General features: G+C 36.5%; 2 protein-coding genes across 2 annotated transcripts in view; one reads left to right on the plus strand and one right to left on the minus strand.

Annotated features, from left to right (window-relative positions):
* Window positions 1–2154: 2154 nt before the first annotated feature.
* Window positions 2155–9102, minus strand: LOC141443217 (cytochrome P450 6k1-like). Its single transcript, XM_074108426.1, has 5 exons — window positions 8259–9102; window positions 6185–6409; window positions 3644–3759; window positions 2940–3098; window positions 2155–2343 (listed from the first exon to the last, which is right to left on the minus strand). The coding sequence occupies exons 1-5, from the start codon at window positions 8911–8913 to the stop codon at window positions 2155–2157; spliced, it is 1344 nt and encodes a 447-aa protein (XP_073964527.1). The 5' UTR covers window positions 8914–9102.
* Window positions 9103–13059: 3957 nt separating this feature from the next.
* LOC141443405 (uncharacterized) overlaps window positions 13060–17508 on the plus strand; it is a 36255-nt gene continuing 31806 nt past the window's right edge. The window contains exon 1 of the mRNA XM_074108666.1: window positions 13060–13364. Coding sequence (XP_073964767.1) covers window positions 13121–13364 — 244 coding nt within the window. The 5' untranslated portion in view covers window positions 13060–13120. The remainder of the gene's footprint in view (window positions 13365–17508) is intronic.

A 17508-nucleotide genomic window follows, 5' to 3' on the forward strand; every position in this document is an offset into this window, starting at 1 on the left:
GATGAGCTCTGGTTGAGTTCGAAACGCGTCAGTGTAGTGTGGTGGTGGTCATAGATGGGTTTGTGTGATTTGTGTGTGTTCTTACAGTGTGGAGGTGGAGGAACCGCATGAACACGCATATTTTTGCATAAGCTTAGCTATCGTAAGGTCGTGGGTGAGCAAGGGAATTATTTTAGTTCATTAATTAAAACAACACTAGGTACTTACATAATAATGAAAATGTACACCAATAACTTTATATCTACTATAAACTGTTACTTACTATAGTGTTAAATTTGTCGATTCCTAAGATTTTCTCCTCTACTACTCCAAGATTGACTAGCAGAGATCCCTTTAAGGATAATTTCACATTTGAACTTTTCTGTTGGTAACCTATCAGTTTGTATTTATTTGTTGTAAAATAAAGAGTTTTATTAACTAGTATTACAGAAATTACAACATCTAATTATTGCTAGGTGGTTATTATTTCGAGAGGTTCAATAGTGTTCAGACTCAATTTTCAGTTATAAAATTAGAAATATATCGTTTATTGTTTTTAAGTTGCTTAGGATATTATCACTGAAACTTGCGGTAAATACATTTTATTCTATTTTATCTTTTTTTCCACAATAACTTAAATTTTCTGCACAAAAGTCAGTTACGTGGTCAGGTTCGGATTATCCCTGATTACTTTGTAGTATTGTAAAAAATACAAGGTATAGAAAAACTTGCTGTTTAAAACATGGATTGAATGTTCATAATATGATATACCAAGCATGCAAACATAAAAAAATTAGGACATTGATAAGACTATTTTTTTTCTACATTTCCCGTTGTTCCAAAATACACCATCATTTTCGTGGTCACACTTATTAAGTATATTTTAAACAAAAAAAAGAGGTCAAACCTCCTGTAAATCCTTTTTAACTATAAGCAACTTTGAAAATAAGACTGCGTCAATATAACGTATAATGTTTATCGCAAGTCATAATTATTTATCTATAATTAATGTAATAAAGGTTCAGTTAGATTTGCGTCAAAGATCGAGCGTCATTTTCGTTACGGTTGCGACTTGGTGAGTATTGGGTAAATAAATATAATGTTTTACTGGTGCTGTGTCATTTGCAGTTAAGTTATTCAATATTGATTTCATTTGCTTCAAATCTATAGGATATTTACTGCAGAGCCGCGAAAGTAAGAGCTTTTCAATTTCGTGGTCATCATTTTCGTGGTCCTATGGGCCACGAAACTGATTAAAGACCACGAAAAAGATGATTTTCCCTACAAGTAGAAAAAATACAGAACACTTTTTATAGAATTTTCTGCTTTTTACAGTGTAATCGTTTATGCCGTTATTGATTTAATTGATTTAAACGAAGAATGGTTGACAGTCAACAACATTTGCTCCAGGTGTGGTTATAGGAATTATGACCAGTGCGTCGCCAATTTTGTTAACTGGCGAGAGGTTCAAGAATTATTTTGCCCTGAATGTACGTGTGAAATGTATATATCTAAATATTAAAAGAAAACTTCGTCATTTACAGGAGCATTTTGTTGTAACATAATTTCGTTCTGGTTTACCGTAGACCTGCACGGGGGGAAGGTATTGAAAACTGTTTTGGTTTGTGAGTTGAAGTTGAAGATCTTACTTTAATTAAGTAATTTCTACATAGTATTTAAAAGGTTACAAAAATGACAATTTGAAGTCGTCATTTTCGTGGTCAAGTTTTAATTTTTTTTATATAGATATCGATTGTCTATTTCTGTTGATACCTGATTAATTAAATAATGCTTATTCGTTTTCTCATTATGATCGGATTTTCATTCAAATAGTACAATTATAAGATTTTAAAATAAACAAAATGTTCTTTTTCGTGGTCTCGATGCTCATTTTCGTTACCGTTAAAATTGGATTTTTGCTTTTTTTAACCAAAATAAACTTTATCGATCTCTTATAATATAAAGCATCTTATCGGTACATATCCTTATGTTCAAAATAAAACAGACCACATCAAAATGTGTGTTTTTATTTCTGTAACATTTATCTTACACCTCAAATAATTACCCAGGTGGCCTAAATGACTAACTGTTTTTAACCACTTTTCAACTCGCCAAATATGATCACTAAAATTATTATTTTTATAACTAAAACATCAATCTAACTGAGCTACTATATCACTCACCAACACACATCCTGGGACCAGCTCCGAACGCCACATAAGCATCGGAAACCTTCTCATCATCGTCGAACCTCGCGGGGTTGAACACCTTAGGGTCGGGGAAGTACTTCGGGTCTTCTTGGAGACCATAGAGCGAGATGTAGATAGCTGTGCCCTTCTCGATGACAATGTCGGTACGAGGAAGCTAAGGAAGAATATTTTAAGTTATTAGTCGAAATAGTCCTTTGGTTATTATGCTAAGGTTCCTGTCCATGAATTAAAATCAGTTAATAAGATTCTCGGATAATTATATTAACCAAGTGAAGTCACAAAATGAAAAAAGGTGTTCTAGGGTATGTAAATCATGAATGATACTTACCCCCTTATTCATAAACGACAATCAAACCTATTTTAGTTAAAATGCCGCTAAAATTCGTTTGTCCTTATCTGTCACTTCGACACATAGGCTTGTTAAGTTTTATGAATAAGGGGGTTAGACTTTAGCCACCGTTTTGCATGTGTAAACCTTTAGATCTGAAAGTTGAACTGAACGAGATTTTTCCCGATTTCACGGGAATATCGGGATAAAAGTAGCCTATGTGTTATTCCAAACTTCCAGCTAATATTTGACAAATTTTATTAAAATTCGTCCAGCCGTTTTAGCGTGAAGGAGTAACAAACACACGTACTTACAAACTTTCGCATTTATAATATTTGTAGAATAAAGAGTGTAGGCAATCTAACCTGTTGCAATATTCTAGATATTTTTTACGCTTTGTAGACTAAGAACTCGAATCATACCTTATAATCCTCTTTAGCTCTTCTATCGATGGTCGATACTGGAGGATGGAGCCGTACTCCTTCATAGATGCACTGATCCAGGTATTTCATAGTCTTGAAGGCTTCATAGGTCCATCCGTGTTCTTTAATAGCTCGCTTAATGTCGTCTCTGGCACGTTCCTGAAATCAATAGAGTAGAAAGGGTTAATAGGACTGTAAACTCAGTTTTTTTTGTAATAAGATTTGTTTTATTTATAGTATCGCTTTTCCGAAACCAATACTTATGAATTAATATACATAACTAACAATAAATAGGTAATAATCAGTTTTTTTTTTCGGAAAATATCTATACTTACTAATCTTTTGAGTGTTATACGATATGCAGGAGACATAAATTATCATGGATCTATGCATGTACATTTCCGAGGCTCAGCTATATTTTTTGTTATGTATTATGATTTTTTGTCTTAGAAGAAATTTATAAAATATAAATGCCAAACTTTGTCATACAAGTTACAAAAACTGTGCAATCCCGACAATTTTACATACATACAAGTACAAATCGGATTGATAATCTACTTTTTAATGTAGGTACCTAAGTTAAACATGGATGTTAACTGGGTGGAAAGACCTAAATGCTTACTTAATATGCCGAGGTAAAAATGGTTACAACTTTAATTTGGGAGGTGGTTGCTATAATAAAAAGAAAATAAAACCATTTTTACCTGGTATTCCTTATGTTTAGCTAACTCCATGAGGGTAAAGGAGGCGGTGGTAGAACTGGACTCGAACCCAGAGAAGAAAGTACCAGACTGGAACAAGAGGTTCTCCCCTTCGAATCCTGAGGAAGGAAATTGTCCTACATAAGTTTATAATTATGTACAAGGTTTTTAGAACTTTAGATTATACGAGTAGATCAATGAATGGAACTATTACACAGGTCGATTGGAACAAGAGTAGCCTACGTTTTATTCCTGAGACCTAATAACGTATCAAATTTCATCCAAATACGTCCGTTTTAGCATGAAATAACATAACACACACGCATACACTCACAAACTAAGGCCCTCATAATAAATTCATTTATCGGCACGATAAAATGAATTAGCTGTCATCAATGATTGCGATCAGTAATTAAATGATGAAATATAAATAACATATAAAGTACTCTGTGATAAATAACTTCGCACGGCTTCGCACGCGGAAATTTAGCCTATGATAGTAGGTAGGTAATATTACGCAAAGCTCTGCGCAGGGGCTAACACTAGCGCAAACCGCCATGACATCGTCAGTGATGGCCAAAGAGTATTCATACCTAAATCATGACATATTTATAAGTAACAAAATAACAATAGTGCTGTTAATAGTAATAATAATAGTGCTGCTGCATAAGTAGCTTAGTAGAAATAAGCAACCTGAGATATGTAAGCATAGGAAAAATTCGTGTCTATATTCCTGTCCAGCGGTGGTGTAGGGGTTATAGCACGCAGCACGGATTGCTGAGGACCTGGGTTCGATTACCAGCGCTGGTCTCTTTTTCTGGTTTTTCTGTGCATCCATGTCTCAGTTTGTATTTTCGATAACAAAATAACATTATATTTGCATCGATAGTAACGATAGAGCTAAGTATATTTCCAAAAATGTAATCGAAATAAAAATGTAAAGCCATATTATGGCATCCACGAACATTTAAGATACTCAAAAAACTGTTTACGGTTTATGCCAGTGCTGCACTCTGACGGCAAAACATTGCAGTAATATTCCCTATTGAATTTAAAGCCCGGGATTTAGAGAAAATTCCCGTGTGTATTTCCCAAAAATAAAGAAAGAAAAGAAAAGAAAGAAAATACATTTATTTAACGCCATAAAAAACAAACGTAGGAACAAACATAGAACAAATAAAGACATAGGTACATGACGCTAAACAGGTCCCCACTCAGCATAATGCTACGGCAAGCCGTGGCGCTGATTTTCAGTGAGGACCTTATCTAAAAACCTTATGATTCTTCCTTATGATTTTTAAAGTTATCACAGTACCCACAGCCTTCATAACAGAGCCGTTGACTATAATTTATTCCATCATGGCCTTCATTAACAATAAGCGAAACTTAATTTAAACGTATTCATATTGTTCTATAACTTTAACATTTACTTTGTTTCTGTTATACTCTTCCCTACCAGCTGTCAAGTGTTTGATAGATTTGTATGTATCTCTTCTGTCAGACACAGTAATCACACACACACGGTCACAGTGGTCCTTGATGCTAAAAAGAAATAGCGAAATGACTTCGTGATGTATATGACGTATCTTAAAATATTTTTAGCACGTTTTTTCCATTCGTTAATCTATGTATAAAGCTGTACTCATGAAACTGTTGGTGTTAAAAAAATTTAAAATCAAAAATCTTGACTGCCTTAAAAAATACTAGAAAGAAGAAAACAAGTCTAGTAAGTGTAGAACTTTGGTTCAACAGTCGGGACCCATTAGGTAAGAATTTTTGAGCGTCACGATTTTAATGGGTCCCGACTGTTGAACCAAAGTTCTAGCCCACTAGACTTGTTTTCTTTTTTTTAGTATTTTGGCAGTCGGGTTTTTTGATTTTTTTAATTTATTGTTTTATTTCACAATTTTCTGTGAAAATGGTATATTATAACGATTATAAACTATATATATATTCAGGATAAAGTTTGAATAAAAAATATTTTTTGAAAACTTACAATTTGGGGCCACAAAATCGCCATTTTGATTTTTCAAGAATTTCATGTACCCAGGGACACTCGCGTCATTAAGACGAATCCAATGACGTATCATTTATTAAAATCAGTTCAGCCGTTGAGAAGTTACGAGAGGACATAGGAATAGACATACATACATACATACGCGTCAAACACATAACCCTCCTTCTTCGCAGTCGGGTAAAAATGCACCTATAGAAAAGGATTGTTTGGAATATGGAGAGTAAAAAAAAGCTTACAAAAAAGCGGTAGTAGCGTATTAGTTTGGCCTATGGTCTCTCAAGTAGAGGGTCGTGGATTCCAACCCGGGCCAGATATTTGATATTTACCGCGAACTTTAACACACAAGCGTAAAGAAAAGAAGATACATCTGCAAACCGGTTCAATGCTATGTGTAAAGTTACTACGGATGCTAATGCGGATTGGGGCAGTAGACACGCGTGGGAACAGCTAAAGCCCTCTCGTTACGAGAGAAGTCCTGTTCACCCAACCAACCAGCAAGACTTATAAAAGCCGAAGGGAGTACTTACTGTAGAGTGGATTCTGCTCTCCGTTCTTGAGCTGAACAATCGTGTCAATATAGTCCCCCCTCTTTTCTCCAGTCTTCTCCCGTTCCTCCACCGCACTCCAGAAGACCTTCCTCACAAACTTGGAGTTGAACAGCATGGGGGATCCGATCCAGTCTACCAGCTCCGGCATGAAGAAGACCGTCACCAAAGCCACCATACGTTTGAAGCCGTGGAAGAATTCGGATACTGGTAATAATAAACAGATTTTTATTTTGGGCTATGAGGAGCTCTGCCATGATATTAAAATCTATATGTCGGTGGCCGATCGTAAAATCCGCCAGATCACGAAATTCCCAGGTATATCATGAAATGGTGCCATTTCATGGTATGCCTAAAGATGTGCCTGAGAAACAATCGATTAGGGCAACGATTCGTCGATATTTCTAGCTTTATACCAGGCACATCGTGATATGTCGAAAAAAAGAATAGGTACAAGCGAAGCGAGGAGTGGTTAGTATGAATTGTAACCACAGCGCACAAACGGCAGCGGCCGTCGAAGTGCCAGAAACGATAAGGCGGCGCTTCATGATATGCCTAGGAATTTCATGATCTGCCTAAACGTTTAGGCAAATCGTTAAACGGTGAGTATTTAACGATATGGCGGATGTCCTTTAGCCAATTCATGAAATGGCGCCTTTTCACGATATGCCTAGGAATTTCGTGATCTGCCGGATTTTACGATCGGCCTCCAACATATACAAGTCTGAAAGAATATTAAAAAGAGCAACCGATGAATGCAAAATGACTAGTTGTTGTTAATTGGAAATCAGCGTCGTGAAATCATCTTCAGATCGTTACTACTTTCGTTGCTACTAACGTTAAATACTTTAGATTCTAGATAGATAAATAAACCGCACTAATCCTATAAAGAACTTATGCCACTGAATTACATAAGAGTGGATTCAATTCCTTTTCTTGAATCACAAATTACTAGAATGTTGAGTCTCTAAACAAACTTATAATAGTTATTTATGTGGCGGGTGCATAATGAGAGGCATTAAAGTACGAGTGTGGTTTTGCGTGGTTGGCCTTCGGCTCGTTTCATAATAAGATCACACGAGTGTTTTAATGCCTAATTTTGTATAGCCGCATACATAACTTTATCTACATGCATATCATAAGTTTTCTATAATATGTTCAGATATGGCCTGTATTTTGACTTTGACTTGATTTTGACTTTGAATAATAATTATTATCTACATACATGTCATAAGTTTTCTACAATATGTACAGATATGCACTGCTAAAAAAGTATTACCGATACTTTAATGTAAACATTAAGATGCACTGTACTTTAATGTGAACATTAAGATGCACCAGCAGATACCAGGTTTCTTAATAAAGGCCATTTGATAATCGTTTCTGAACATATAATAGGGAAGTTATGTTATGCATGTAGATAAAGTGTGTTAATGTACTTATACATAGATTATAATGACGTGCTAAAATGTAATGTTGATTACTTTACAAATAAATAATATCTTCATTTGATTTTTTTTTAAATACCGTATCAAAAAGAATCATTTTCTAATATATTAATCACAGTACGAGTAAATTAACTTCATTAGTAACTTGCTGAGTGATACCAATTTCACGGAGTCGACTAATTTACGTTGCTATTTTATATCATTCCTCAACGACCCATTTATAAAATCTAAGTTATAAAATAAGTTAATGACCATAATTTAATTTTTAACGCAAGACTTTTCAATTGTATTGTTAAATGTATTTGCGTTGTCTTCCAATCTACATTATGTATTGATATCAAAGTCAAGGCAATGTGGCCACTGTAACAAGCCGCGGGTTCACGGTGGATGTAGGCCGCTGCTGCTGGCATGCCAACTGAAGCGACTGGGGGTCTATGGGGGAGGCCTATGTCCAACAGTGGACGTCCTACGGCTGAGATGATGATGATAATAATGATGGTGATGATGATGATGTGGTCACTGGAAGTGGTTTAGATACAACTTACAGAAATCGACCCAAACATACCTACTTACAGGGCAAGTTAGAGAAAACCCTCATGAAAACTCACCAGCTTGCGTAAACTCAGCATTGGGCCTGTTGAAGGAGTCCATTTTAGTTCCCAGAGCAACATTTGCGATCAAATCCGTAGCAAACTTGTAGCTCAACTCCTGTACATCTACAGTCTTTACTCCATTCTTCACATTCTGCTTCTCCAAATACTCCAGCATCGGTTCTCCCGTCTCCAGCATCAACGGCAGCATTTGCTTGAGTTTCGCCTTCGTCAAAGTCGGGCTGATCTTCTGCCTCAAGTACTTCCACGCTGGGTTCCTGATACCGAACAAATTCCTCATGCCAATGCTATCCTTCTCTTGAGTCCCAGCGAAATTCCTGTCCGCAAAATTGTCGAAGTCACGAATGAGGATCTGTTTAATGACGTCAGGGTCACGCAGCATAAGACAAGGCTTGTGGAAGATGTAGAAGCCGAGAACCTTCCAATCGTCCTTCGCTTTCTTGTAGATTTCTCCCAAATGGGACCCGGGGGCTGTTCTAAAGAGGATGCCATCTTTGAAATCGCCGAAAAGCCAATGGCTGTCTGAGAGTTGGTTGACGCCGCGATCAGACCAATAAGACAGTTTCTTCTTTGAGTAAAAGTAGATTTTCGTAGCTACTAGTATGACAGCTGTTGCTGCTATGGTTGTAAACGTAGGGCTAAGGAAATCCATGATGAAATCTCTTTACTCAAAATTTGTCTCGGTCTTGCACTTACTCAGTACGGTACAACTGATGTCAAGCATGGAACGCAACGTTTTGTGCAGTGATGGATGATACAGGAAAATGATTAATTATCATAGATAAGTACCATCAATTATTTCGTCGATGATTAAAAGATTATCTTTGATTGAGATTTTGTGCTCTCTTCTGCCTTTGGACTGTGGGGTCGATTTGCACTGTTTTCCTAATTCTGCAATGGAAGTACCTACCTTAAATATAAAAAACCGGCCAAGAGCGTGTCGGACACGCCTGAAATAGGGTTCCGTAGCAAGAAAACTTAACCATTATACGAGTTTTCCTTGCAAGTTTAATATATTTACTACCATCCTGAATTTTTTCAAAACTTTTCACACCCACCGGTTTAGATTTTAGAGGAGGGGGGGGGATCGATTTAAATGATAATTTGCGCTTTAAAGTAGAATATTTTGCAAAAAAATCACTGAATCGAAAAATCGTTTTAGCAACCCCCTAATGGTTTTAAAAGACCTATCCAACAAAACCCCACACTACAAGGTTTGATGAGAAAAAAAAATCACCCCCACTTTACGTCTATATTTTGTCGGCATAGCTTACATATATCTCGTGCAAAATTACAGCTTTCTAGCATTGATAGTCCCTGAGAAAAGCCGCAGACAGACAGACAGACAGACATGGTGAAACTATAAGGGTTCCGTTTTTGCCATTTCGGCCACGGAACCCTAAAAAATGACTATTTTGTCTGCCAGTTAAGACACTAAGGAACGCGTGTACGTACCTCCAGGTATTCAGTTGATATTAAACTTGCCAACTGAAAATACATGCAATTTGGTAATTATATATGCATGGCACCTACAATCGTCATTTAACAGTGCATAAATTAAATTCATACTATTTACAATACAATCCTACTAATATTATAAATGTGAAAGTTTGTGAGTGAGTATGTTTTTTTTTTTTACTTCTTAAGGCAGTTGTCTCACCGCCGGCGAGGAAACGATTGGCTATCGACTATTTTCTCGCTCAAAAAACGAACAAAAGATATAAGATCCTGTGTGAGTAAAAGAGACATATATATTAATAGTTGATCGCTGGCGGTTCACACTGCCGGCGAGAACTCGCTTTAATCTTTTGTCGCAGCGACAACAGCTATAAAACTCGCTGAGCTATGAAACTAGCTCAGCGATACTCGCTTAGCGCTGTTAGGTTGGCGGCCGCCCGGCTCGAGCGAGTGGAGCGAGTAATCGCCCGTCGTGCTCGAACACTCGCTTTCACTGCTCGCCCACTCGTTTCTAGTTACTCGCTCTGCTCGCTTCTCGCTCATCGTCGGCGGTGGGACAAGTGCCTCACGCTGAAACGGCTGGACGGATTTAGATGACATTTGGCGAAAAGTTACTTTATAACCTGGATTGAAACATAAAATCTCAAAATAATAACCGCTGCTGGGCTTAGAGTCATGAAATTTGGTATGTAGGTAACTGGACGTCGGAAATAATACTTAGGGGCTGTTTCACCATCCATTGATTAGCGTTAACCGACGGTTAAATGTGATGTCGTCTCCGTCTATTCGAACAAAACAAATAGAGACGGCATCACACCTAACCGCCAGTTAACACTAATCAATGGATGGTGAAACAGCCCCTTAGGCTACTTTTTATCCCGATGTTCCCACGGGATAGAGATAAAATCTTGAAATAATAAGCGCTGGGCTTAGAGTTATGAAATTTGGCAGGTTAGATAGCTGGATATCTGGAATGGGTCAAAATATCTTTATTCAATTTAGGCTTACAACAAGCAATGAATGTCAAAAAAAATCTACCACCGGTTCGGAAAAACCTCTGTTTTTTATTCAGATTTTTTATTAAATGATATCTATACTTGTACATCACAAGTATTCAACACAACTTTATTTTTAACACAGTAGGTTCGCTATTTGAAGGGATCGCTAATGCGGATCGGAATTATTTCCAAATATCCCTGTCCATGATATAATCATTAACTTTATAATACGCCTTAGATATTAATGTCTTCTTGACAATAGATCTGAATTTTGAATCCGTTTCATTTATAATATTTTTTGGAATTTCCCAGAAACGACTCTTTGGTTTAAGCCTGTAAGATGGAACTTTAAGCTTCCCTGTGTTTCTAGTAGCCTCTGGCTTATCGACGTTAGTGGGAAAATCACATATGTTCTTCCTTACATACATGATTATTTCAAAAACATAAAGCGACGGCAGGGTTAGGATTCCAGTTTCCTTAAAAAAAGATCTTAAAGATTCACGCGTCTTCAAATTATAAATTGCTCTAATTGCGCTCTTTTGTAAGATAAAAAATGACTCAGTGTCTGCAGCAGATCCCCATAAAATAAGGCCGTTCGAAATAATGCTATTAAAGCAAGCAAAATGCACCAACCGTGCCGTCGCCACATTGGTTAGCTGCCGTATTTTCCAAACTGCAAAAGCAGCAGAGCTTCAACTGCTGTACCTATCTATGATTTACGCGTGCGAAGCCGCGGGTAAACGCTAGTTATACCACAGAATAAGTAATAGCACAAGTACAGAATGTTCTCTCTTTTGATGTTGACGAAAGCTGCCATTTTATATGCCTACGTATTTTTTATTAGCAAAATCACCGCGCACCACCAAGCAACATTGAACTCTAGTGCTGCGCGCGAAGGTCGTTATTAAAGATTGGACATTTTACTACTTTGACATATCGCGATTTGGACCGTCCGAGACATAGACATTAGTAAAGATTGTCATTTTACTACTTTGACATTTCGCGATTTGAACCATCCGAGACATAGACATTAGTAAAGATTGTCATTTTACTACTTTGACATTTCGCGATTGGGACCACCCGAGACTTGGACGTGGCACGACTTAGACGCTGTAAGACATGGACCTCTTACGATGTGGACGCAATTTCGACACTGGACATTTTACGACTTTGACGTAAGACGCGGCGAGGGTTATTCAGCACCAACGTTTTGGTTTAGGATAGGGTTGTAAATCAATAAAACAAATACTTAGTTTTCGCATGTCAATTTGTTTATAAATTTATATTTCGCAAAACGCACGATAACGAATGTCCCACTTTCGACGAAAGAATCCCGCTTATTCACACGAGAAGTTTCGAAATCCCGACTTCCCAAAAAATAAATCTGGCAACGCTGATCGAAATACACTAGTCTAGTTTGTATTACAATGATAGATAAGTACATTGTTTTAAATCCTTGAATGTAAAAAAAAATCTGGCGGCTGAAGCTTGTTTACATTCAGTTAAATGCCCAAATCAAGTATAGAGATAACGTCGGAATCAGTAATTTGTAAGTGAACTTTATAGAAGGGTAAATTTTGTTAAAGTATTGATTTGAGAATGCGACTTTTTTCAAATATTAGGTAGCAAATCCCACTAATATTATAAATGAGAAAGTTTGTAAGCCTGTTTGTTTGTTTGTTTGTTACTTCATCAATTCTAAACCATTGAACCGATTTAGATGAAATTCGGTGTACACAAATAATTTGAGTCCCGGGGAAGGAAATAGGATAGTTTTTATCCCAGAAAATTGCATAGTTCCCGCGGGATGCGATAAACGACATTTCATTCTACGTGAACGGAGTCGCGGGTAAATTTAATGTAGATATTTAGGCTTTAACTTTGATTCCTTTATAGTTGCAATGAGAAAAAAGCGATTTTTTTTTTTACAAAAAATAACTGTTACAATAAGCGTAAAAGTAACTCTCCAAAACTCCGATGCGTAAAACTTGGGAAAAACTTATGATCACTAATGTTTCTTTCTACCTACATCATTATGAAAATCTACAAACACAAAATCGAACTTTCTTTTTCTCAAAAGGACAGTCAGACAAATAATTCCTATAAGCGTTTTCCCAATTTAGGCACGTAATACTAAAAAGAAAAAGTCATAAGCACCTACGTCGCTTATCAAACCGGTAGGCCTATTCCATTAACTTTCATTGCTCTTCAACTTAGTAAGTTATATTTTAAGTTGTATTCGGCACGCAATGGTATTTAAAATGCTAAATACTTGCTGGGTTCTTTAACGGGGAAGAAAGTAGGTTTCTATAAAGTCGCCAACAGTTCGCTAAAGCGCTTAGTTTAACCTTGAGCGTTCTCGAGAAAGCACCTTTCGCGCGCTTTGTTGACAGTTCCGCCAAGATGGCGTCGAAAACGTTAATTTTAATTTTATTCATAGTTTATTGTAGCAGAGTTGAGAGTTCTAGTTTGTTAGAGCGGTCGTATGAATATGTTATGAGTATAAGTAAAAGTGTAGGGCCCGGATTGATGTCTTTTTTGGACTGTTTGGGTGAAGATGATCCTTGGGCTTGTGCGAAACTTAAAGCGGGAAAGGTGCTTGATTCGTGGGATGAAGACGTTGAAAAGCAGAGGAGGAGCTGGCAAGGTAATAATTAATGTTTTATATTGATTTTTCTGACATGAAACTACGATAGCCTGGTCATTCTAGTCTTTTTGGAAATAATTCGACATAAGGCTAAGTTTTTGCATACGGCTTTTACGTGTAATTTTAAGAACCTATATTTTCGAATCCACCAAAATTCGGTTCCGGAAAATGGTAAAAAAAATTGTACCTTAAAATAGGTGATTCAGTTTTTAGACCCGCAAGCCGAATCCACCAATATATCTAACAGGGAATTAAAAAAAACACTCAAGTGGTTATTTCGTAATACGTCTAATTTCTATTAGGAGAATAATAAAATAAGATTTTTTAAGTCACATATTATCAAGAAATTGAATTTTAAATAATTGTCATTCAAAATCCAACAATAGATATGACTGGAAAATACGTATTTTGTTAAGCCAATATAAAATTAGCAGCAAAAAAAGTACAAAAGTCTCGAGGCACGTTAAAAAGACATACTTAAACTATAGGTACTTACCTTTTATGCCACTATCGCAACTAATTTTTATTTTTACTTTTCAAAATACGAAGCCTTTTTTAAGTTCCTTTAAAAAAAAAAGTGGATTTACATGTGTTACAAAGAACATGAATTAAAGATTATTTTTATAAAACTTTATTGTCGCGGTGGTAAATTTTGGTGGATTATTGAAGAATATATTCGCAAATTGCCTGACCTAATATTTAATGCAAAAAAATGCTTATTTGAATTAATGTAGATTTTATTTAGAGCGAAGATTAGGTGACTGGAGTACGATGTGTGAACCTACTCATAGTGTAACCGGATAACCACGTCTTTATTCGAGTAAACCTACATATTTCGGACCAATTCGTAGACAAATGCGAAATTTTCTTATATTAATTAATAAATAATAATAAAAAATCTCGAGCTAAAATCGACTAAAGACGTGACTACGCTTAATTACACTATGATTTTTAGTTAACAAGCTAACTTGAACAGCTCTGATGTGACTTCACTTCGTTTATTTGTTTGTTAGAAATCTTGCAAGGGATTTAGAATTTTTTGAATTGTTGTGAATTGTTAATCGGAGTGATTTAGGTGGGAAGATAAATAGATCGTCGATGATGTTAGATAAATCAGTAGTTAATATTAGGAAAAGTAGTATCTACTTAATTATTAAAAAATCTGTGTTAACGGAAACTGTCAAACAGGTTGTTACCTACCTAGCTTCCGTTTTTAGTTTTAATATTAATGTCTTACGATTTAAACATAAGAAAAATAAAAAATAAAAATGAAAAATCCATAAGCCATTATTTTTAACTAACTCATTTTTTTCTATAAAAATAAATGACAGAAAATCCTTAAGAATATACATAATGACCCGTAGCCATTTTTCTGCCAAAAAGATGTTCACCAAATCTAAAAAAATAGCAATTTCAATAAAAAAAAAAATGTATTTAACCGATCTCAAGTTTATTGGGTACAGGCACATGCAATTGCAACCTTTCTAGCCGCAACCGAGATGCACGATAATGCACCCAGACCGCAGCGTGCAGTTATTTAGCTGTCCTGTGCGACGCACGCGCATCTCACAGTGCGTAGAACACGAAACAGTACCTACCAAAGAAACTGATTAAAGTGATTTACCGTCATTCGGTACAAAAGACGTGTGAGAACGTGGTATTTCACTATAGGCCTTATAAATAGACTCCGAGTTGCTCAGCAAGCTATGTAGAGAACTATACGCTTCTTTGCGACAAAACTGTGCTATCTTCAAAGTTGCAATATTACCAGTACCCTTAGCGTAAGTTTTCGGTTACAAAATACGTCTCGATCGCGTTCACGTTAAAATCTCAATATGTATGCAAACACGAACAGCGCCTCTAGCGGAACGTTTCCGATGTTCGTGTTTCCATACAAATTGAGATTTTAACGCGAACGCGATCGAGACGTATTTTGTAACCGAAAACTTACACTAAGGGTACAGATGTCACAGTTTTGTCACAAAGGTGTGAATATGCTCGGGGTTTCTCTATGGGATCGAAATGAAGAACGAGGACGAGAAGTAGAAGAGAGAGGATCACCATCATAGCCAAGCGGATTAGCTCGTTGAAGTGGCAATGAGCAGGCCATATAGTACGGAGAACAGACGGCTGTTAGAGCTCGTTTCTCGGCACGCACAAATCGTCTGCCAACAAGATTAACGGATCTGGCCCGACCATTTTACCATGGGACAAGGTATTCAGGATGGATAGTTTTCCTAGTTGATGTATTTTACATTGGCTTTTTTTGTTTGGATTTTGAGTTATCAATTTTCCATTAAATTTTGTTAAGTAACAACTAGATGTTAATTATAATAATATGCAGCACAGGACTCATCGGTTTTGTTTTCTGAAGATTCGAATGAGAGAGAAAAACGCTCTGTTGTTTCAAATTACGAAGGTTGTGTAAGATGATTATGTACGGAGAACGAGGTCATGGTGCAGTTTTATGTAAAAAAAAGTCTCGGTTGTGATATTAAGTATGGCGCAAAAAAACTTCTTTTTTTTTTCAAAATTAGGTAATTCTGGAGTACTATTGATTTAGACGAAGAAAAAAGTCCGTTTTGTGACTTTTTTAATACAGTTTATATGGGTCGTTACGAAATGGACACATAATTTTTATAGAAAATTGGGGACCTTTTTTTCTTTGTCAAAATATAGTGCAATTATATAGTGATTCTTAAACTCAAATGATTTATTGCTCACATGTTCTAAAATTACATGGTGTTATACCTACATTAATAGTGTGAATAAGGAGAACATGTTGCAGGTGGTAGGACCTTGTGCAAGGTCCGCCCGGATTGCTACCACCATCTTGCTCGCTAATCCTGCCGTGAAGCAGCAGTGCTTGCACTGTTGTGTTTCGGCGTGGAGAGTAAGACAGCCGGTGAAATTACTGGCACTCGAGGTATCCCATCTTAGGCCTCTAGGTTGGCAACGCATCTGCAATACCCCTGGTGTTGCAGATGTTTATGGGCGGTGGTGATCTCTTACCATCAGGAGACCCAATTGCTCGTTTGCCATCCAGTCGAATAAAAAAAATGGTTGAAAGAAAGAAATAAAAATCATGTTGCGTAATTTAAAGTAAAAATGTCCACTTATCTCCTCCTACTTCCAAGATCAGACACAAACCGGGTGTCAGTGACAATCAAAGCTCAAGAAATTGAAGTATCATCTAACATGCATGTCAGTGACACTAACACTAGCACTAGATGACACGGAATGCTATTCCGGTCAATACGGCAGTAGTGCGTGGATAAGACGAGATGCACTCACCCATACAACCCATTAACGCTCCGAGAAACAACTAAGTACATACTCGTACAGTCAGCAGCAGATATATAATATCTACACGGGCCGAGTGTTCATAAAGACATACACATATCTATTTAAGTATTTGTATCCGTTGCCTAGTATCCATAGTACAAGCTTTGCTCAGTTTGAGACTAGGTCGATTAATGTCAAGTGTGTCCCATGATATTTATTTACTTAAATTAATACCTACCTTAAATATTAATAGTTATTAAAGTTACATGTACCACAATAGTACCTAAGCGATACAGAAAACAGGTACACACAGAGAAAATTACAAAACAGATTACATTATTATACTTACTTATTTAGTAATTCGAAAAGCCTGTAGAAAATTATGGTCTAAGAAATTATAGCGCCTTTCATTTTCACAAACATAAAAATGTGCATAGAGTCATAATTATCTTCCAATACAATAGCTATGTTTTTTATCGTCACATCAAGCTATTCAAGTGTCCTAAGTGATCAAATTACGACAGTAAAAAATGATACCGAAGCAACATTGTAGTTTTCTGCATTACTGCTAATTATATTCATCCCGTGTGGTGTTGGGCTAGAATAACACCTCTCCATTTCTTCCGTGGGTGTCGTAAGAGGCGACTGAGGATATAGGTTAAGATACTGTAGGCTAGCAACCTGTCACTATTGTACAGTTTTTGTCAAACTTAAAACCTACGATTGGTGGAAGTGGCTCCGAAGCGGTAACGTTTCGTGTGCTCTTCCTACCCCATTTGGGAATACCAGCGTGATGTTTGTGTGTGTGTATATTCATATTTCCCGTATATTATTTACCAATCATTCAAAAATTACCTTA

Source organism: Choristoneura fumiferana, chromosome 27 (assembly GCF_025370935.1).
Source record: "Choristoneura fumiferana chromosome 27, NRCan_CFum_1, whole genome shotgun sequence".
In the NCBI taxonomy this organism is placed as follows: domain Eukaryota; kingdom Metazoa; phylum Arthropoda; class Insecta; order Lepidoptera; family Tortricidae; genus Choristoneura; species Choristoneura fumiferana.